Raw genomic sequence first — 23207 nt, 5'->3', positions numbered from 1 at the left:
CATATTTTCCTCTAGTTTTTTGAGAGTGGTAATGGTATCATCGATCAACGAGTCCAATATGGAATCGGCTATTTGTAATTTAACCATTACTTCCTCTTGATTGTAATTGATCCAATCTGGCTCTTCCTCTTTGATCTCATTTATTAGAATGTTATCCACAAGGTCTCTATCCTTGCAACCAAATTTCATAATAGACCACGGAGGTCTCTTACTTTTCCATGCAGTTATTTGAGGTTCTGGTGAGAGCCCTAAGGTTTTTTCCACTTCTTTTTGAAGCACGGGCAATATTTTATTTTTATCGCACGGGAAAGTTGGCTTAGGAGTTAGCCTTTTTGGCTTCAGCCATGGTTGAGGCACTTCTTGTGTCTCTCTAAAGAGATATTAAATAACTTTAAGGAAATTATTTTAACTACATGACACAGCTTAAATCTATAAGTAAAATAAAATTTTTTAATTCGTGATCATCATGACACTGGTGATCATCTTCAACTACGAAATTTTTTTTTAATGTTTCAGTATGTCTGCCTTCAACCAAATTTATCTTACAGGATAAGCTTTGAAAATACTCATGAATCAAGTACAACAACGTTTTTTCTTCTTGTAAGATTATTTTATTTTTATCGTTACCCAGTATTGTACTTTCATTTTGCAAAAACTAGTTTGGACCAGTGTGATCAAAAAGTAAAACATCGAAAACTTAAATAGAGCAGTAGAACACATAAATATTTTTTTGATACTGGAGTCCTAAATTTTGTGTTTTCGTTATCTATTTGGCTTCCAAATTTTTTTTCTTTAATTTATTTTTTTGAAATTTTTATCACTAATATGGTGTAATATAAATGTTAAGGGAAGTGTTTATATATATATATATATATATATATATATATATATATATATATATATATATATATATATATATATATATATATATATATATATATATATATATATATATATATATATATATATATATATATATATATATATATATATATATATATATATATATATATATATATATACTGTTGCATAGAAAAGAAAAAAAATCCAGATAAGGTAAATTTAGACAGAAAGATTTCGTTTCTCTGGCCCTGTACTTTTTACCTTCATGACTTTACATTTTTAAACATTAAAAACAAAAAAGGCTGCTTAGCCTAAAAAAAGCTATAAATAATGGCTGTTTTATAAATATTTTATTATTAATTTTAAATGTTCTTTTATGGTGCAAAGGTCAGCTCTTTTGATGTAAAGATCTTCAGTAGCTATGTCCTCAATGTTAATTGCAGGATTGGGGCAATTTCAGCTGCAATATTTTCACACCCAATTGTTCCTTTGTAGTTCTTCGAGACAAGTTTATAGCATTTCTACTAGGTAAGATCTCAATGCAGAGAAACATTTTATTGATTAGATGAAAATTTTAGCATTTTGCAATAAAATCGTTTTTCAAAAAGATTTGAAAGTGAAACGTAATATTTTATTGACCCAAGCCTTTCTATTCCAAGTTAAGAATTGTTACAGAAATTTTTTACTCACTGATATAAATCCACCAATATTTCTTTAGAAACATCGAAAATCAAATCCAAATATGCAATTTGGCAAGGGTTTGCAAGCCCCAATTTGTCTATCACATTATCAAAGCAAGGATCACTGATGTCCACTAACATGCTTCCTTTGCTTTTGGCAGCAATAAACACATCAATTAGATGTTCCATAATGACACCAATATTTTCCACCACCTGAGCAATGGGATCATTCTGATCACTTGCAATGCAAACCTTTTCAGGTGAGGATTGGTCTTTTTGTGTCATAGCTAAAATTTCCTTCGGCCCATCATGGACACCAAGCATCTCAAGTAACTCCGCATCTGTCAATATTTCTCCAGATTTTTCCACAGATGCTTTCTCAATTTTATCAGTCAACATCGATTTTAAGTTGACCTGAAGCATATCAAAGAGCTCATCATCCGTCAACCCTTCTCCCAAGCTGACAAAAATATCCGGCTCTTTTTTATCGACCGGCACTGGTCTCACATTGACACCAAGTGTGTCAAAAAGTTCCTCATCCGTCGGAACTTCCAATTCATCATTCACATCAAATGCATCAGCTTTAGTTCCTCTACTAGAACTCAACTCAACGCTGATGCCTTTTTTGAAAATAAAAAGAAATGAAAAAAAAAAAAAAAACTTTTACCAAGTGCAAACATAGAAATCTTACTAATTATCATTATACGTTAAAATATTTCTTGCTTGAAGCGTAGAAATTTTTTCGCGTCAATCATCTGAATTTAAAATATTAATCACAATTAAATTTATAACTTTAATTTCATTCATAATTTTAATTTTATTCGAAATTTAATTTGCAAAAAATACCTACAGGGAGATCTAAATAATATGTCAGTGCAGTTTCTAGCCTCCCTCTTTTTTTAAATTGACTTGGTGCAAATTAAATGTCCAATATCAATAGAAAATGATTTTGTGCATAGCATACTTTCCCCTCCGATTAAGCTGAAATATTCTTCTACAGTTACTGTTAAAAATGTACGCTAAAAACAGAATCAATGAATTGGCCATTAGGCAGTGGTTTTTATGGTTTTTTACTTTATATTTGGTCCTGGAAAAATGAATGATAAACAATATGATTTTATTTCTGAAAGTTAATCTCGTTAAACTGACATGCCGACATGATTTCCACCTCACCGCACTGTTCATAAACCTCCCTAAGCTAACAGCCATGAAGTTCTTTAACAGCAAGGAGATGCCCATTCTTATTTAAAGCAAAAGATAACGCGGACATAGTTTTAAGCTACAGTGTCGTCTTATATCATTCCTTGTTTCCAATATTAAAAATAAATTATGCTACGATTTATGCAACCAATTATTCTACAAGGTGTTTACGTATTTGTTACGTTACGTATACCGGGCAGTGGCACTTAACTCGACCTAGTATGACTAGACCTTTGATAAATGTCTGAAATATATACTAGGTCTAGTTAAGTGTCATTGCCCGGTATACCCTACACTGATGTTTTTTTAAGGTTCAGTGCTACTGCCGGGTATACATTTGCCCGATAAACACTACACTGATGTTTTTTTAAGGTTCAATGTCACTGCCCGGTAAGCAATACACTGATGTTTTTTGAGGTTCAGTGCTACTGCACGGTATACATTTGCCCGGTATACCCTACACTGATATTTTTTTAAGGTCAAGTGCCATTGCCCGGTATATATTTGCCCGATACTCCAAACACTGATGTTTCTTCTAATCTATCGTCAGTAAGTATTAAAATATTGAATAAATGTAATTATATCCAGGAATAAATTAATATCAAATCGAATGATGTTTTGAATTTGTCATTTTTAAATGACATTTTGACGAATCGGAGATGTATTTTATACTTTGCCGGTAACATATATATATATACACACAACTAATTATTTTGCTGTAAGCTGCTTACGTACTGAAATTTTACCAAGGATTATTAAATTATTAATAGACATATAAAGAAAAATAGTGTATTACCATCTTTGTCTGAAAAATCCTCACTCGAATAAATCGATTCCTCACTACTCAAAGTTTCAGCAATTTTCATTGACTGAAAGATAAATGAAATTAAGTTAATAATTTGAATTAATTTCATAGAAGTTTATACGAGGAAAAAAAAAGAAGTTTCATAAATGCAATCGGAAATATCCAAAACTAAATCAAAACGAATAATTTTCCATCAGGATTACATTAGCATGAAAATGATCGAAATAATTTTGCTGAATAATAATAATACGAAATTTGTTTGTATTTGAAACTAAGTAGAGTATTTGTTTCCTTTCTTATTTTTGTGCTTTATTTTTATTTTATTTCCATATTTTTGCAGATAGCAGGGAAAAATTACTGACAGTGAGAAGACATTCATTTCAAATATTTTACCCTTAAATTTACATCAATTGCATAAAAAGATATCCATGCATATTAAAAGAATTGAGATGTAATTTTCATTAAGTATTAAGTATAATTATGAATATGTAAACTAAATTAATACATAAAGGGCAAAAGTATTTTTCAAAATTTCAGAAATAAAAAGTTGTCCTAAAGAATTATTACTTTCAAAATCAAACCACTCTGTATTTCAATAACAAAATTTTGATAAAAGCTAACCACAGATATTTGGCAGTATATCACTTTTAGTTTATGGAGACTGTAATAACTGGCTGAGATGCTAGTTTAACCAGAACGCTAATGACGTTAGTATTTGTATGAGGAATGTTACCATTTACCTGAAACGCCAAATCATCATTCTCGCCATCATCAACATCACAATCGCCGCCACAGCAGCACAAATAAGCGAAAAATCGCTTTATTCGTTGAAAGTATTCCATAATGGAATCAAAATCGCTTTTTGAAAACTTTTGAATAAAATTCAAGTTATCGCCCCAAATACAAGTTTTGGAATGACAGAAATATATTTCAACAATGTGATTGTTAACGTTTTAAACAATGATCTTGTTTTGCCGTACTGTCTTAACAATTGAAAATAATTTTTCTGCGCTTAATGACATTGTTAAGAAGTTTTATAAAAAAGCTATTATTGTTAATAATATGACATTGTTTCAGAATGATTAAATAGGGGTGCGCAACCTTCTAGAGTGAAGGAGTAGTGTGTCAATTTTTTCTCAGTTTGACCACTAAAAGGTCGCAAATCATTTTTCTCGATAAACTAAGTAATAAATAAGAGAATAATGTACTTTTAAATTTTAGAATATTTATTTTAAAAAAACTTACCGGGTAACAACGGTGTATAAATCAACATTTTTAACCCCAAAATTGTACGAAAATCGAAGGGTCGATTTATACACGTATAATAAAGTCGGACACACGTTTATCGTGAAATATTAATACATTATAAACAATGAAATTAACTTTGTATCAATTTCTACAGCATAGACTTTGCAAAAACTATTATTAATATGTTGTATGCAATAATCTTTGATTTTTCTTTTGCAATATTTGTTTGCATGTGAAGGTCTTCTTTAAAAAAGAAACATTAATTATGTTTATAAAAAAAATATTACCAAGGAAAGTAAAGATAATTTATTCAAGAGTAATTCAAAATATGCAGCACAATGACACATTTTAAAGCATAAAAGAAAGCTACAAAAGTTTAAAGATTCCAGATTATAATCTATGTTGGATTCAATCACGTTAAAGGTATCTTCATACTGATTCCAGTCTGCAATGGATTCTACTTCATTCTTTATCTGCTGAATTCCACAAAAAATCGACTTCCACAAAGAATTTGATATTTCAAACTTCTTAAACAATAACATTCGATTTCACTTTTTTCCAAGGTTTAGAATCTTCTCTGTTCCACAGTAAAATGGCCGTTAATGGAGGTTGGTCGTTTTTAGGGGTTACTTTCACTGACTTGAAAATGTTATCGAAGCTACATGATTTTTCGCAAACGATTTTTATTTTTGTGTAATTTTCTCTGTGCGGAAAGACATTTTGAGTCGGCGTCATGAAAACCAGACAGATGATTTAAATTTAGCGTCAATTAAAATGATTCCTACTCATATAATTATGCGTAAAAACAAATTTACAATTATGAATGATATAGCCATTTTAAATAATTACGCAATTATGTTTTTTGTTTATGTTTGTATTTAAATTTATGCCATAAAAGTTCGTTAGCTTTAAAAAGGGAAAGAAGTTTGTTAGTTTGAGATGCTTAGTTTTTTCTCAAATAACTTTTATTCCTAATTCAACTTTCAACTTTAAAAATAAATCATTATTAGCATCGTCCTTATTGCACTCTGACTGCAACATGAGTTTGTAGATCTTTTTCAGAGATCGTCAAAATGAAGTCTATAAGTAAGAGCCTCACGCAAATATTTCAATTAGATTACTTATTTGCTTTGGTGATTTTAATATTTTTTCATGTTTCCCTTTTTGACCCTTTCGCATTTAGTGCAGATGTTTGACCTGTCACTGGGGGGGGGGGGTCAGTTTGATGGTCTCTCCTAAAGGTTTTCTTCGACACAAAGTCGCCAAAAAACTCCGTGACTCCCAAAAGTGATCTTAAATAGAGAAGGTTGCTACATAGAATTGATCTTATATAGTGATCTGACTATATTTTTATTATATAGGGCAATTCCACGGAAGTGTCAACTTTTAAGTAAAATTTCTTTTTTATGAATTGCATATTTTAATTTTAAAAATATGTTCAAAAATAGCCAAAGTCTACATATTGTCGTTTCATTTTTGATAATTTTAAATTTTTTGAATCTGGCAGCATTCTAAAGTAATCACATGGCTGACAAGTGAATTGTCCACATTTGTGCTAAAATTGTTTTCTTGAAAAATACTTATAAAATAAAAGAAATGTATCTTTCTTTTGCAATATTTTGATAAAAATATGCATATAGAACAAAATTTAAACATTTAAAACATTATCATTTTAAGTTTAATATATAAAATAAAAGTAACTTCTTTTACGTCATTCCGTCACATGTCTTAATAATGCATACATTTCCTGAGAACGAAGATAAGATGTGACATTGGCAAGTTAGATATAAAACCTCTTCAGAGACAAACTAATTTTCAAACTGTTGAAATTTTTACTAATTCTTACATAAATATTAATCCTGTTTAGCTGTTACATTCTGTTTTGTCATTTACATATTAATAAAACATTTTTTAAATGAAGGCTTTCTTCTACTAAACTTTTTGTCATTCCGTCACGGTCATTCCGTCACAGCAAATAGATGTTAATAACTGTTAGCCAACCTGAGGTTAATTTTCCAAATTCACATTTTACATTGTTACACATTATACTAAAAGTATAAAATAGTTCAGAAAAATAATAGCTTCAAAATTCGCAGAAACTACCAGTTCTAAGCGGCATGCCAAAAGCTTGGTTGCAAAATGTCATTCCGTCACGCAAATAAAAAGTTCGTAAAATTAAAAGTAAAAAAGATAGAAAATCCTGTTTTTTTAGTTTATGCAGCGCATTATGCCAATAATAATGATATGCATTAGAAATTTTTTTTTTATTTGAAATTAGATACATAGAAACTTCAATTAATTGTTATTTTGCAAGTCAAAATGTCATTCCGTCACATATGGAATTGCCCTATAAGGTATAGATTGAACAAAAAGAAATATTTCGTTGAAAAACAGGAATGCAAATCTTTTAATGAAGTTAAAGAGATTCAAAGTGAGTTAAGTTTAAACAAAATCCATATAGAGCAAAATAAGGTCCGACATTTAGAAGAAAAAATTCTCTAGTTGAAGAAAATATTTTTTTAATGCAATATTTGTTAATGTTTCAATTTTCCTAATTGAAATGATTTCCCCAGTTATACTACTATTTAGCTATACCAGTTATACTGCTATGTATTTTTATTTAAAAAAGCGTTTAAAAGCTAAACTTTCAAATAATATACGGACTTATGTATTTTTAATATGAGAAATTTAAAAGAGCTCTGCCGAGTTGTAAAAAATACTAATTTACTCAAAATAATAATCTATTTTTATTTTACAAAGACTAAGCACAGCTGAAACTTCCCATCTTTAAAGTTATAGCCAAAAATAATAATAATAATTTAAAGTAGAGTTTCCCAACGTGGGGAGGCGCATTTGAAGGCGAAACATAATGCTCATATTAATTCAGATTTAAATTACTTTCAAACTTTAAAGAAAAACTTTGAAAAGAGGACAACAGTAAAGTCTCTATTTACTGCTCACACTTCAACTCATAATCGTATTCTTGAGGCTAGTTATCAAATTTCCTTATTCATCGCTAAATCTGGAAAAAAATCATACTATAGGAGAGAATTTCATAAAATCGTCAATATCAGCATTTCTTAAAACGGTTCTTGAAAAAAATGACAAAGATGTAAAGGCTATGCCACTCAGTAACAATACTGTTACCAGAAGAAAAAATGAAATGAGTGAAGATATTGAAAAACAACTTGTTGAAAAGCTAAAAACAAGAAAATTCTCAGTGTAAATGAATGAATCAACTTTGATAGACAGTGTGGCAGTATTGATAACTTACGTAAGATTTATTGATAAAGAGCATTTTGCTGAAGAAATGTTGTTTTGTGAAAGATTACAAAGCACCACTACCTCCAAAGATATTATATAATAAGCTAAAAAAAAACTACTTAGATGTCAATAATATACCAAAAACAAAATATAACATCTTGTGCTGCAGATCATATGCTCCTAATATGATGGGCAAGAAAAATGGCTACTTAAAGTTGATGAAAGATGCGAATCCAGTGCTTCTTGTGCATTGTGTTATTCATAGGGAAAATTTGGTAGCTGAAAACATCTCGCCTGTTCTAAATGAAGTACTACATTCAGTAATAAAGTGTATCAATGCTATTAAATCTAATGCCAAATGTGAGCGTTTCTTCAAGCTATTTTGTGAAGAACAAGATGCAGAATGTCAGAAATATATTAACAACAAAAACTTTGATTGGCTCCAAAAATGTGAAGTAAATAATACCGCTTTACTTGTTATTGTCGATCATCTGAAAATTCTATCGGCTGATTTAAAAGAATGATTTTCTGCTATAAAACAAATTGATTTTCCAACATGGATGATGCAGCCAATGTTAGTAGATTTGTCTGATATATCAAATATGCAGTATCAAAAGGAACTCGCAGAAATGCAAAATGATGAGTCAGTTAAGACTTTAATTAATATAAAAGGAGTGATGGCATGGCTTTGTGAGGAAACAGAAATCAAATACCCAAATTCAACCAAATATGCAAGAAAACTATTGCTAACCGTTTCCATCTTCATATTCAGCTGAATGTGGATTTAGTGCTGTAAATGATTTACTGGTAAAAAAAAAAAAAGAAATCGTCTGGATATAACACAGCGGGGAGACTTGAGGCGGAAGCTAACCAAATTGGAACATAAAATCTCTGTGCAGCAAGCATCAAGCACAAGGATCTCCCTAAATTAAAATATTAAATTACTATAGAAAAAATGTTCTTAAAATTATTTCGACTTTGAATTTTAGTTTTTCATTATATGTTTTGAAAATTTACTAACTGTGTATCGTTAACAATTTCCATGTGATTTCTTCTTAAAACCTATCATTTAAGTTTCTTAAATGAACAATTCAAATTTTTAGCATTAAAAATCACGTATATGTTACATAGGGGGGCATAAGAGTTTTAGAAAGGCTTAGGCGAGGCATGGCACAAAAAAAGATTGGGAAACACTGGTTTAAAGTATATACAATATGGTAACTACGAAAATCTAATTTGAGAAAAAATGGAAAGGCATAAAAAAAAATTTCTACTTTTCCTGAAATCAGCATCCAAAAATCTATCATTAGTTTCAAAGCAATTTTTCGATGGATACCTGAAAATAACGTCATCGCAGGTAAATCGTGGCAGGTTTGTCGATTCACAAGCCAATCAGGTTCGACACAAACGCGTGACGTCGCTTACAGGTATCCAATTAAATCCGATTTAAATCACATGGTTAGGCATAATCACTTCATTTCTTCTTGAGTTGCAAGTACCCATTTGGAATTTTTTTCTTTCAAATTTCATGATATACAAAAGGTAGGCAACTTATTTATATTGCAATATTTTTTTAGGTCACAGTTTTCCTTGTTCCTGTCGCCAAACCATTCAGAATCATTTATCAACATCACAATCATTAACTCAGGTGTCTCCTCGTTTCACTACTCTGAATCCCCCACATAATTCTATAACTTCACATACTACACCAGTACCAATATCAAATGGGCCTTTACCAGCTTCCCAGCAATCTAACAGATCAACAGAGTCAGCAAAAATTAAAAGCAACAGTGATAATAAATCCAGGAAAGCAACTAAGGAAGCAAAACAGAGAAGACATAAAGGGAAAAGCAGAACAAATACAGGTAAATAAATAACCACACTGATGTCTAAATAACCATAAAAATAGCGACTATTTGAAAAATTAATTAAATGAAAAGGATTTTTTATAGAAATATACGGTTTGCTGCGTTCTCCTTAGAAACTAGTTTACTTATTTTTGTGAAGTATCAAAGTTACTTATAAAGCTCGTCAACAGATGGCGTCAGAGAAAAAATACAAAGCGCTGTTTCCAAGATAATTGCTAATTGCATCAACAACGTGACACGATCTGATGCCAAAATTTTAGAGGCACGTGCGAATATTTTTGTTGGAATATCTGACATGCATATTAAAATAGTGATATATTATATGTTACATTCAGTCACCAGCGCCATTTGTTGGTAAGCTTTGTAACTAAAATTGAAATATCATGAAACTCTGGTTACGTAAATGGATCATGACAAACTGTGTATTTCTTCATCTTTCTAATTTTTTTTGATTTTCAAACCGTCGGCCATTTTCAGGACATCAAATGAAATATATATTATAATCTTGCATACGTTATTCCAATTGTTTTGTATACATTTAGTGGATTTTTAAGTTAAAATTTTTGATTTTCGTCTCTTCGATATGCTTTGTTTTTAACAAACTTCTGATGATAGAATATTATACAAGATCGCAACGCGTTAAAATTTTTTTTTTTTTAAATGAAAAAAAGAGTAAATAGTTTGCTCTAGGACAGGGATGGCGAACCAATGGCACGCGTGCCATTCATGACACGAGACACAATATTTTGGGCAAGCCACCCATCACAAAGTTCACTATGAAGCATATTAACAATTAAATTAAAATTCACAAAAAAAATTATTAACAAAAAAATTAACAATTAATGCCAAAAAAAACTCAATTAATAACCATAAAAAACAAGCTAACAATAAATAACTAGCAAAAAAATTTAACAGTCTTGCTTTAACTAACATACAATCTAATATAAGTTATTTGTCATCTAATTTGCGACAACAGAAGACACACTGATGTTACTTTAAGTTGAATTATGCGAATAACTGAGACATTGCAAAAATTTTTCTCTCTCCATAATATATAAAGAGTTTTGAGTTGATAGTATTTAGTATTATTACTTTCCCAAAATCACGAAATCAAAATTATTTGATGGCACGTCTAGGACCACATTAAACAATTTTTTAGAAAAAATGGCACGTTGGTGCAAAAAGGTTCGCCACCCCTGCTCTAGGACTTCTAAATTGCTTCTTAAAAATGCAAAAATCAAGTGTTACTATAACTGAAAGAAGGATATTTTAAATTAAAATTTCCATCCATAAAAAAACAAAGAATGAAAAGTGGTTAAAATTTGAAGAAATAATTATAAATTTAGAAACCAATGATAACAACAAAATGCAGTACAAAGCTCTAATTTTTTTTCGCTTTGTGGAAAGAGATGAAGTTCATATATTTTAGCTTCCTCTTCATTTACCTGATTTAGATCTTTGTGACCTTTTTCTTTTGCCTCCTTTATTTCCTTCTGTAAAATTACATTAATTTATGTAAGAGCACTTTTCGAAGAATAAACTAATCGTTAGACAGTTTGTAAAAAATGGATTGAAAAAACTCATTTACTCTCATCCAGTGGAAAAATTCATTAACTTTGGTTCCAAGCAAGGAACGAAATTATAGATTATAATGGTGACAACTATGACACTAAAAATTTAATTTTCTTTGGCTAATAATTGTTTTATGATTTTTTTATTTCCTTATTTTGGAAACTTAAAACAGATATGTATTGCTTCCAGTAGAAGGTCGAGAATGTGTAAATTGCGGTGCGACGTCCACTCCTCTTTGGCGACGAGATGGCACTGGTCATTATTTGTGCAATGCATGCGGTCTTTATTACAAAATGAATGGACACAGCAGACCTCTAGTGAAGCCTAAAAGAAGATTGGTAAGTGAAACAGTTGCACTTTATTATCTCTTAATTCTATGCAATAATTGTTCATTTAATCCTTTTCTCAATAAATATACTACTCTAAGCAATCCCCCTTGCAGCATTACCCCTGGATAACGTTATTTTTCGAAGCTCTATCTCCAAGAAAAATAAAGAAGCTATAGTTTAAATGCCTTACACTTGAAGCCAAGCAATGATTTTAAACTATATATAGAATCTTGCCATGAAGAGTTATCTGAGCTTTAGAACAGACGTATAACTCTAACATTTTATAAGTCAAACGTTTTTAAAAGTCGCCAATTTGGCGATATTTTTCCTCCTTGACAAACATTATCGAAATCACTGCCTTATTCTCAGTTTTTGAAAATTTTATGAGCCCAGATAATGCAGCATTGGAGTAAGATTTTAAATTTTGAAAAATTATGCCTCAAACGCTTTTCATTTTCACAAAACTGTGGCATTTCTCCATATTGACGTTTTGCGCCATTTTCAAAATAAGTGTAGACAGTGCTGGCTTTAGATAAGCTTAACTTGACCTAACAGTCATAAGTAACAGTTGCAAACTCACAGTAGTTATAAAAATAGCATATTATTCGCAGAAAAGCATCATTTCATGTTACGACGGAGCCTTCGAAAAACAGCCTTAAAGGAACGTCATACCACGGGAGAAACTTTTCATTTTTCCCGGACTTCTTTTTAGAAAAAGCGAGTTATAACTAACTTAAGAGTAAACCTTGAAATTTCAAGTACTAAGAAGAAAATTTCAAAATTTCAAACTAAAAATGAGAAGGTAACTTAGGATTACGAAATGAAGTAGTTCTCTACCAGTAATTTATTTGTATTTTGATGCTTTGACTTTTTTTTTTACGGTGATAGCTTATTTTATTTTATTTTCTTATAACCGTCGTTAAACAGCCGACCCAATTTTGGTTTTACGACTACTAATGTTGATCTCCGAAGTCTTGTAATTTTTTAAACCAATCCAGAAAACAAGGGAACTCCTGGATCATGTATTGGGAGAAATTTTACCTTCGCGGAGGACTTTTTGATGAAGCTAACTCGCATTTGCGTTACATGAGGAAGAAAACCACGAGGACCTCCCACAGTTAGACTAATGGTAATGAGACTCTAACCCAGGGGTAGCCAAACTTTTTTGATCATCGACCCCTACATAATTTTTCGAAATCTCCATCGACCCCCATAAAAGTAATTTTCTGCTAATTAAAATAAAACTCTATTAGATACTGTGTTTGTACATTTATTTTATGATTTTGAACATTTATTAAAGTAATAGTACGTAGTGTAACAATAGTTTTATGAAAAATATATTAATGCTGAAATATAAATACATTAATATTTATGAAATAATAAGTAATTATAAGTAAGTAGAAATAATAAGTAAAGTAACTACGGATTTATTGCTTCTTAATCAACGCCTGGTGTTTTTTTTCTTTTTTTTTTCGTGTGCATGATTCGTTATATTGGGTTCCAAAATTGGTCAATTTTAGTCTTAAATCCCCTCGAAACTCCACATTTATTTCTCTTCTTAGTTAAGATTGAATTTACGTGACTGAAACCGGCTTCAACCATATAGGAACTTGGGAATGCTATCATAAATGGCTGAGCTATTTCGTGAAGTTTTACATGTTTTTGCATTATATTTATATTTGTCCAAAATTTGCTTATTGTAAAATTTAAAAAGCGCCTTTGCTTCAAATCCCCATAGTAATTCAGCAAGTTCATCTTGCAGGTTGATGTCTACGTTTTCAATTTGAGCAGAAAATGGCACAATAATCCAATCAGGGATGTCAATGTTTTCCAAATCAACAAAACGCAGTTTAAAATCACCGCTCAATTTTTGAAGATTACCTGTATATATTTCCAAATCTTCTTTTATTTCTAATTGTCACATATCTGAAAAATACTGATAATCCTTCGACCAATTGACCCTTCCTCATCGGATCGACCCCCTGGCTCAGATCGACCCCCTCTTATGTTAAATAGACCCCTGGGGGTCTATATAGACCACTTTGGCGACCTCTGCTCTAACCCATGTTCCTTCAACCACTGAGGATAATTTACGTCAGAACTGTGGTCGGTGCGAGCTCGGTGCGGAATTCGCTTCAACCAGCCATTGCTGGAATTCGAACCCGGTTCACCTCATTGGAAGGCGAACGCTCTATCCCCTGAGCAACCACAGTTATTTATAACTTATTGTAGGTTCGCTTGAATTAATTTTCTTCTTCTTTCTTTTAAATTTTAAATTAGTAATGAAGATGAAGGAGAATTGCTCATTTAATACACCATTTCTTCTATTCGAGGTCTTATCGTGTACATTTGTCGCAACTTTAATTTAGTACAAAATCAAACCATATTATAGTACTAATTAATTTTTCTTGAACTTGGTTACACGATATTATGATTCAATTTAACATTTTATTAAAATTGCAATACAGTACCTACGTTACAACACTGAAACAATTTTTGTTAGGTCAATTTGTATTAACATTGCCAAAAGTTCTTTTTTTGCTGACACTGCAATGTTTAAAAATAATTAATCTAAAATTTGCTCAAAATCATATATGTTATTAAAATTTTAAATTTTTTTTATTTATTAAAGAATGTTTAGTAATTATCATTTTCAATTACATTTAATTAAAAAAGAAGTTTACAATATGTTATCTCCTATCTATCCATAAATTTCAATGTTTTTTGAGAAAGTTGGTTTAGTAATATAAATGTTAGTTAGCTTGTAACTAATAATTAATTATCGAAAAATCATAAAATTTTATCAGACAAATCTAGTTGACTAAGAGACTAACGATACTGACTATGGAAGAATAGGACTTTCAACGTTATTTGGTCAATTTTTACTGAATTTCTCACAACACTTACCCGGAAAGGGATAAAACATAATTAAATCAAACTTTTCTTTAGACAAAGGACATTTTAGGATTGAAATAAATGAGCAGCATATAGAGTAGCTGCAATGAACATTGAATTGGATCGTCGGATTTTCTTCAATGATGTGGTGTAATGTACAGTACTCAAAATAAAAAATAGCGGAACACCCAAAATAACTTTTAATCTAACGATCAGATTTTTACGCTCTAAAACTCAATCTTAATGGTTCGATGGAGTGGCCTTAAATATGTAATTAGTTAGAGCAGACGACAATTTAAGTTACCAAATCAAACACAAAAACGTACTTCTAAATAAACATACTCCCCCCCCCCCCGGTGCCTGGAAAATATGGTCCCAAAAGTATAGACAAGAAAGCGGTCGAAAGTTTGGACTCCTTGATGTTTATTTTACTTTTAGAATATTCCGTCATTTCTCGAGAACGTTTTAAGCGAATTAAAAATTTTTGCACTCAATTATAAGATTTATCTATTCAAAGACAATTCCATACAAAAAATAACCTTTAAGTAAGTATTTATTATTTTTTATTATTATTTTCTTTCCTAATAGTCAAAAGATTTCTGAATTGTAAGATATACAACTACTTAAATTATTTTAAATTGCAAAGTACTAAGTTTGAACTATATCGGTCAAATATTTTCTGTGAAATCGAATTTTAAAAAAGTCATACATTTAAAATTCATTTCTCAAAAATTATTAGACCAATTTTGTTCGAACTTTAAATTTTGTCAAATAAAATTACGTTCTTTGAAATGATGTAAAAATTTGTATACCTTACAAATCAAAATTTTTTCGACTAATAAATGAAATAATAAATAATAGTAAATCTAGATTAAAAAAGAAATTTTTTTTCTTCATGGAATTATATTCGCATAAACTAATTTTATAATTGCGAGCAAAAATGTTTTGATTCGCCTTAAAAGTTCTCGAGATATAGTGAATACGTAAATAGTCAAATTAACAATAAGGTGTCCACACTTTCAATCGCTGTCATGACCAAACTATTGGAGCCATATATCACAGATAATAGCTACCCTTTATATCTTGAAAACCAGGAATCCAAATCTGTCTGGAAAAAAAAATTTACCTCTATTCATAAGAAGTACATTTTGGTGTCTGATTTCGAAACTTAAAAATATCATTTGCACTAATTAATTAGCTTATTTGAAGACAGCGAACCATTGAGTCCCAGTATGGAAATCTATTCAAAAGTTACTCAAAATGCAACGTTGCTTTTTAATATCGAAAATACTTGCGAAAAAATATTAAGTTAATTAATAAGTATTGTTGTAGTACATAAGTTTTATTGGTTTTTAAATTATAGACATCATTGATTTTTAAAATCATAATTTCAACTTTAACATGCTACGTGATTGCTATTGTACTCGCAATTTTATAATTATGAAATTTGTAAATTTTAACTAGATACGGTGTACATTTTTCACAGTGTACAGTTTGTATGTACAGTGTACAGTTTTTAGCTGTACGTTAAAAACTGCATACTGTACATACAAAAGAATAAAAATATTAAAACGTTCACCTTCTTAAGGCAGGTTCATGAGACAAAAATATCTATTCCACATGAAAATACCACATATTCGGTTGTGTTAAGTGAAAATACATCATTTGGGGAAAGTAAAAAGTTATTGCCAAAATGCAAAAGAGAATAAAAAGGGACAATATTTTAATAGAACGATCTTGCTTTTCCAAATGAAATAAAGACGTTATTGTTTTCAAGACTTACAATAAATGACCGTACGTAGAACACGACTCAACTAAAGTCGTTTTTGGCAGCATTTGTAGGGGGAAAAAACGTTTCTATCAGGTCTGAGGGATTTTAAGTCATTAGTCGGGGACAGGTGCTTCCCGGAATATAAGAGATGAAGATAGCTATCTTATCAGATGCCACAGATCTGCTGGAGATTCCGCAATTGGAGAATGCGACTTGCGGTAATTTTTTGAATTGATATTATTAGTTGGACGAAATATGGTACCTACACATGTTTTTTTTTTTTTTAATTTATAACCGTTGTTGAACAACCGGCCCCTACACATGTTTAGGAATGTATATTATACTGTTTTATTAAAAAAATTTGCAGGGGTGGGGATAACTTTATTTAACATATGGGTGTTCAAACTTCATTCGCCAAGGGAAATGTAGGAAAAAAAAAAAAAAAAAAACCTGTCGACCCCTGTCCCGTAAAATATAAAAAATTCGCGGCATAAATAATTTGCTATCAGCATTTTATTTATTTATTCATCTATTATTTATTTATTATTCATTATCATTATTATTAATTATCATTGTTTATTTACTATTATTTATTTATTATTAATATTAATTATCATTATTTATTTAATATATATTTATTTATCATTATTTATTTTGCTTTCTTTAAAAATAGAATAAAGTGATCAAATAAAATCATTCGTAGATGAATTTTAACTGGAAATTTTCAATAGCCTTAATTGTAAATTAGGTGTCCCGCAGTGGACTGATCGTTAAGACACGGTTCCCAGCAGATCACCGAAGTCAAGCATCACTGGCTGCGGTCAGTGTGCGTATGGGTGACCACTTGGATCAGTCTGCGTAGGGACCGAGGGTGTGCGGTATTGGTCCTCTTTAAACTGTTCTACCGTAAAGTGCTCGACTTCGCGTGCAGGTCGTCAAGCTACCAAAGCAGCGGTGTCTTCCCCTCTGCAGAAGATCAAAATTGTGATGGCATGTCTTCGGAGCATCCTCAGGGATGTTTCCCAGACCGTCGCAAATAGCCCACTGTGCAGCTTTAGTGCGACGTAAATGAACTACAACTACAACAACTGTAAATTAGACAATACCTTTTTTTCTGGCTGCATTTCGTCGTGTTTTTATATTTCATGTATTTCCTGTTTCTGCTTGTCAGCAAAAAATTTACTCTAATTTTACTCTGTTTAGCTCATTAGGACGTATTTAAAATTATTCAACAAAATTTTCTTAATATCATTATAGCATACAGGAAGCTCATAATTTCAAGCAAATGATGTAAAATACTTTACTTTACTTCCTCAAAATATTTCATCGTGATTTATTTTAGTGAATATTTTAAAATTCCCAAATTCTAGAAAACAATTCAAGTAGAGAAAGAACAATAGAAAATGAGTTCTGAAATTATGGCAACTAAATGGAAAATATATATAAAGCACTTATAAACACGCTATTTAAAAAATATTCGATTACATATATTAATTTGAACTATGAATTCATTTTAAAACGGTAGTTCATTTATTATGGTCCTATACTGCCGTGCAATTGAAAAAAAAGAACGCATGTATTTATGACAGATTTCGAGTAAAGTGGCTGGACAACTATTTTCTTTCTTTTGCTTATGCTACGAAAGCTAAAGTAGAATTTTAAAAAACTGATAGAACAATTTTTTTTAATAGATAACTTATATAAAAATGCCATTTCGAATTTTTTGTCGTTCATATACATAAAAATCTCAATTTTGAATTTTTTTTTTATCTTTGAATCGATTTTTTTATTGCATGGCAGTTTAATGCTTGGAATTTTCTCTGATGTTAAAGTATTTCTATAAAAGTAATTTGTAATGTATCTAAAATTTATCATGTTCTGGAAAATGAATGTTTTCTTTAAAAAAAAAAAAGGAAAAAAAAACCTATTTCCTAAATGAAAATTTTTTTTTTTGATGCGAAATTTAAGAAGGAATAGAAATTTTGTATGTGTTTGGGGGCGTAATATATTCCTTTCTTATATCAGCTTTTTTTTTTCTTTAAGGTCTTAAGAAATCACAATTGTTAGGTTTTCAATTTAAAAGAAAAACTATATTTTATAAACATATAAGCCACAGCTCTTTCTATTTTAAATAGACAGCACTGAAAAGCAATAGAATATTATTTTATAAAAAAGTTTTAATTATCTTTAATAATAATGTCATTATTTACAAGCAAGTGAGCGTAACAGCGCAAAAACATTGGGCAATTAGAAACCCCTCTTACTATGAAAAAGATCTAAATTCAGATACACTTGAATCTAATCTTTTAATCTCCGCAAAATCTCTTTGTCGCATCTACGTGCTTTTCATTTCAAGAAACTAATACCTTGTCTTATTCTCGGTATAGAATGAGAAGAAAAAGGAATAATTCATGGGTATCGTCTGCTTTATTCATTTCACTTCTTTGAAAAGGGAAACATTTGCTGGTAAATGTGTATTTTGCTGAAACATGAAACTATCTTTCAGACGATATGTAAAACAATTTGCGGAATAAATAGAATTATTATACAGTGTTGAATACTATACATATATCAGCTCTTTTTAAGGAAATTCTTTCTTAAAATTCCTTAACTTGTCTGTCTAAAAATGCTTTTCTTATCGTGAAATGAAGTGAGCTTTTTTAAAGCATGGTAAGCCACATTAATTTCTATATGCATATAAATATTGCTTGATTTTTTAAAATTTCATTTAATGCAGTACTGTTGACAAATTGAAATCTTCTAATTTCACAAAAACGTTAAGCAATTAGAAATCTAAATCGTCTGCTTTATTTATTTCACTTCTTTATAAAACGAAACATTTCCACTTAAATACGTTTTTTGCTGAAGCGTGAAACTATCAGTCAAACGATATGTAAAACAATTTGTGGAATAAATAGAATAAATACTAGATATTAGACTTTTTTTTTTTTAACGAATCCAGGTATTGTTTGATTTTCTTATATTTCATTTAACATAGTTCTACTGACATGCTGAAACCTTCCAATTTCGCACAAATATTAAGTAATTAAAAATCTAAAATCGATGATATTTCCTTTCCATACTATTTTATCACCACAGAACTTTTTTGCCAGATCTACGTTCAATTCATTTCAAAAAACAAATACCTTGTATTACTATTTTCGGCATAGAAAGAGTAAAAATAATCCACGAGTATTGCTTGCTTTAGTACATTAGGCTGATTTGTTCATTTCACTAATTTGAAAAGGGAATCGTTTTCTGGTAAATATGCCTTTTCTAAAACAGTAAACTGTCAGTCAGGCGAATTGTAAGATAATGTGGGTAACAAATAAAATTATTATGCAATGTTTAAGTACATTAAGATTTTTGTACTTTTTGAAGAAATTATTTCTAAGAACTCCCATTTTCTTAAAAAAATCTTTTCTATTAAGAGAACGTGAAACAAATTTTTATAGTTGGTAAGTTACATTAATTTTAATAATAAATGCTTATATAATAAATGCAACTGCCGTCATTTTTAATTAACCGTTACAAAATTCATTGTTCAAAATACTTTTCGACATAAAAATTTAGCATTATAATAACTTTTTATTGCATTGTATGATATCAGATTATTTTCAGTAAATTCATAGGAAAAGTTATCGCTATAATGCGATTCGGACATCGCAGTTTCAGTTTTAAAAAAAAAATCTAAAATTATTTCATAGAAACAAGTTTAAAATACTCGCTTAGTAAAAAAGCAGAGAACTTGTCGAAGTTCCAACGATGCAGTTATAATGGTTCAATGGGCTAACTTAATATATTCTAATTAATTTGCGAAGACGATATTTTAAGTTACGAAATAAGGCACAAAAACGTATTTTCTAAGAATAAACATGTTTTTTTCTTTTCGACGGATTTTGATTTTTAATCTTTAAAGTATGCGTGACCGTAAACAGAAAATTGAAATACTATATTTTAATCAGAAGAGCGGTGAAAAGTTTGGCGCTATTAATTGAATATAAATTTAATTCCAGGTTTCTGAAAATCATAACTTGTTAAAAAGAAAGTCGTAGCTCTAGGAACTCTTCCAAGGAACCCTAGGGCTCTTGCGAAACACCACTTAGGATACTCTGCACTATGCATCGAAAACCACCAGTAACGAAAAGGTTGGATTTTTCGCTACAAATAAGAATGTTGGCGGACGGGCAGATTAACTCAAAGAAACTCTGAAAGAACTACTCTCAGCAATAATTTCCAAAAATAGATTTGTTTTTGTTTTTAAGAAGTTTATGTTATCAGTGTGAAAAATCTCTCTTCAGGCGCTTGCAAACTTAAGTGGCCGAATGCCAAAACAGCGGTTGGGTAATTAGAATTATTGGGGTTGTGTAACAAGACAAGCAAAAACGATTACAACTTAGTACCTCTATCTTAGCTTCATTATGTCAATGCAACACTGTTAAATACCTTAGTAAGATAATTAATATACTGTCATAATGAAAGTTACCAGACGCGCATCGTAGAATATTTATAAATCTGAGCAGACAATCGCGCATTTAATTTTATGGCGTATGTCAAAAACAAAGTTGGATAACTTGTAGATTTCAGAATTAAAAATTCTGTTATGAAAACATTGTTGAGGCTAAATAAAGATAACTAGAGCAGAAATGAAACGAGAAACTGGTTTAAAGCTTATAAGACATCGATTTAGGCTTAGATGGATTGGTAGTAGTAATACAATAGTAATAACCATTGGGACTTTTTTACAGTTTTAAACCAAATAGACCAGTGTCCAATGGTTTAAAACAGTGGTTATAAATAAAATAGGATATTTCTATAATGAATTTACAACAGAGGCATTCGAAAACGCATCAAAAACAGTGGAAATATACAAAACGTTCCGTAATCACTCCGGATCTTAGTATATATTTTTAGAATCCTTGTCAAAAATGAAGTAAAAAAGTGCCGAGATCACTCCGGGTCTTAGTACTATGTATTTTTAGAATCTTGTCAAAAATAAAGTAAAAAAGTGTAAAAAAGTGCCGAAATCACTCCAGGTCTTAGTATGTATTTTAAGAATCTTGTCAAAAATGAGGTAAAAGAGTGTAAAAAAGTGATACAAAAGTAATTTTTAGAATCTTGTCAAAAATGAAGTAAGAAAGTGTAAAAAAGTGCCGAAATCACTCCGGGTCTTAATACGTATTTTTAGAATCTTATCCAAAATGAAGTAAAAAAGTACCGAAATTTTCGACCACTTTCCCGCCTAAGCTATTGAGACATGTTTTAAAGTCAGGCTTCCTCAAAACTGTTCGCCAAGTAATGACAGCGGTTTTTTTTTTTTTTTTTCTTTTTTTTTTTTTTTACAGTTGCTTGGAGGCTCCTCCTCCTGCTTACTAAACAGAAATTGAATTAAAAAACAATTTTGAGCAACGTTAAAGTATGATATTTAAATCAATGACAAAGCATTTAATTTCTATAATTTGCATTTAAAAAGTTATTCGCTCATGTTAGATTAAAACTCATTTTATATTGTGACAACAATTATACGAAATTAATACAAATAATTATCAAATGTAAATATCAAACTGAATTTGAAACTGCACGTATAAAAAATATTCTGTTTATTATGATGAATCTTGAACATATTGACTCAATACAAAGAAATGAATGCGAAATAATTTTTATGGGACCTTCTCATAAATGGGACTTCTATCATTATGACAGTTCGAATAGGAAATGGTTTATATCTCCAAGGTCTTATGGTTTAAAAAATTTAATATAATAAAGACTTATATCCGGCAAAACGTTCTCTCTCTCACTTCTTTTTTTTTTCTTTGTTGCTTTCAACTTCAACTCAAGCACGATTTAATAAAATAAACATATCACGATACAAATCAAGATCATTTTTAAAGCAAAAATATTAAAAAAATTCATGAAAAAGAAGCATTAAAAGTTGTAAATACTATACACAGTTATAACTTGCAAACACGATATTAAATTCACCAAGTAAATTCACTTCACTCAGTTATTAAATTCACTCAGTAGCTGTACTGTTGAAAGTTAAAAAAAACGCGTGGTATTCTTTACAAGTTTATTGCATTTTTTCTAATATTTGATCGTGCCTAATTCGGGTGTGGGAATTTCAAATCAGATGTAGTTCCACTCCTAAAGCCCCATATAATTTTTTTGAAAAATATGACACTATTAGTCTATTTTTTATCGAAATGTACAAGTTTAAAAACGTTATATATAATAAGAGTTCGTGAAAATGCTATGACAAGCTTTTATGATAGTTAAGGCACGCCATTACATAAAAAACCATGTCCGGAAACGTCATCATACGCTGCTAGTGGCGCTTCTCTATTATGAACTGTTCAGAAGTGAACGAAGAAACAGTTCATAATAGGAAAACGCACCTAGCGGAGTGTAACGACATTTCCGAGCAAGGGTTCCTGTACAATTTTAATCCTAATGATGTGCTCTAACTCCCCTGGGAGTTTGTCGCGACATTTGCGCACTCCTATGTTGTATATAACGTTTTTAAACTTGTACATTTCTATTAAAAAATAAACTAAAAATGTCACTGTAAAAAAAAAAAATCTTGGAGAGAAACCCATTGCAGATTTGAAATAAATCAGACATTTCTATTAAAAAATAAACTAAAAATGTCACTGTAAAAAAAAATCTTGGAGAGAAACCCATTGCAGATTTGAAATAAATCAGACATACGAAAGTATCAAAGATCTGTTCAAA

The 23207-nt window shown here is 30.2% G+C and overlaps 2 protein-coding genes across 3 annotated transcripts in view; one reads left to right on the top strand and one right to left on the bottom strand.

Moving 5' to 3' along the window:
- The window catches only part of LOC107447619 (uncharacterized), a 45572-nt gene that overhangs the window by 17480 nt on the left and 4885 nt on the right, over positions 1-23207 (top strand). For both annotated transcript variants that reach the window (XM_071186543.2, XM_021146769.4), the window contains exons 4-5: positions 9618-9905; positions 11673-11818. In XM_071186543.2, coding sequence (XP_071042644.2) covers positions 9618-9905; positions 11673-11818 — 434 coding nt within the window. The remainder of the gene's footprint in view (positions 1-9617; positions 9906-11672; positions 11819-23207) is intronic.
- Positions 1492-9450, bottom strand: LOC139426730 (uncharacterized). Its single transcript, XM_071186545.2, has 3 exons — positions 9315-9450; positions 3520-3592; positions 1492-2143 (listed from the first exon to the last, which is right to left on the bottom strand). Exons 1-3 carry the CDS (start codon positions 9390-9392, stop codon positions 1530-1532), a joined length of 765 nt encoding a protein of 254 aa, XP_071042646.2. The 5' UTR covers positions 9393-9450; the 3' UTR covers positions 1492-1529.

This window comes from Parasteatoda tepidariorum, chromosome 9 (assembly GCF_982258835.1).
Source record: "Parasteatoda tepidariorum strain Cologne lab strain chromosome 9, Ptep-v5.0, whole genome shotgun sequence".
Taxonomy (NCBI): Eukaryota; Metazoa; Arthropoda; class Arachnida; order Araneae; family Theridiidae; genus Parasteatoda; species Parasteatoda tepidariorum.
The sequence above is the reverse complement of the archived record's forward strand: the minus strand, read 5'-3'. Positions and strand labels throughout refer to the sequence as shown.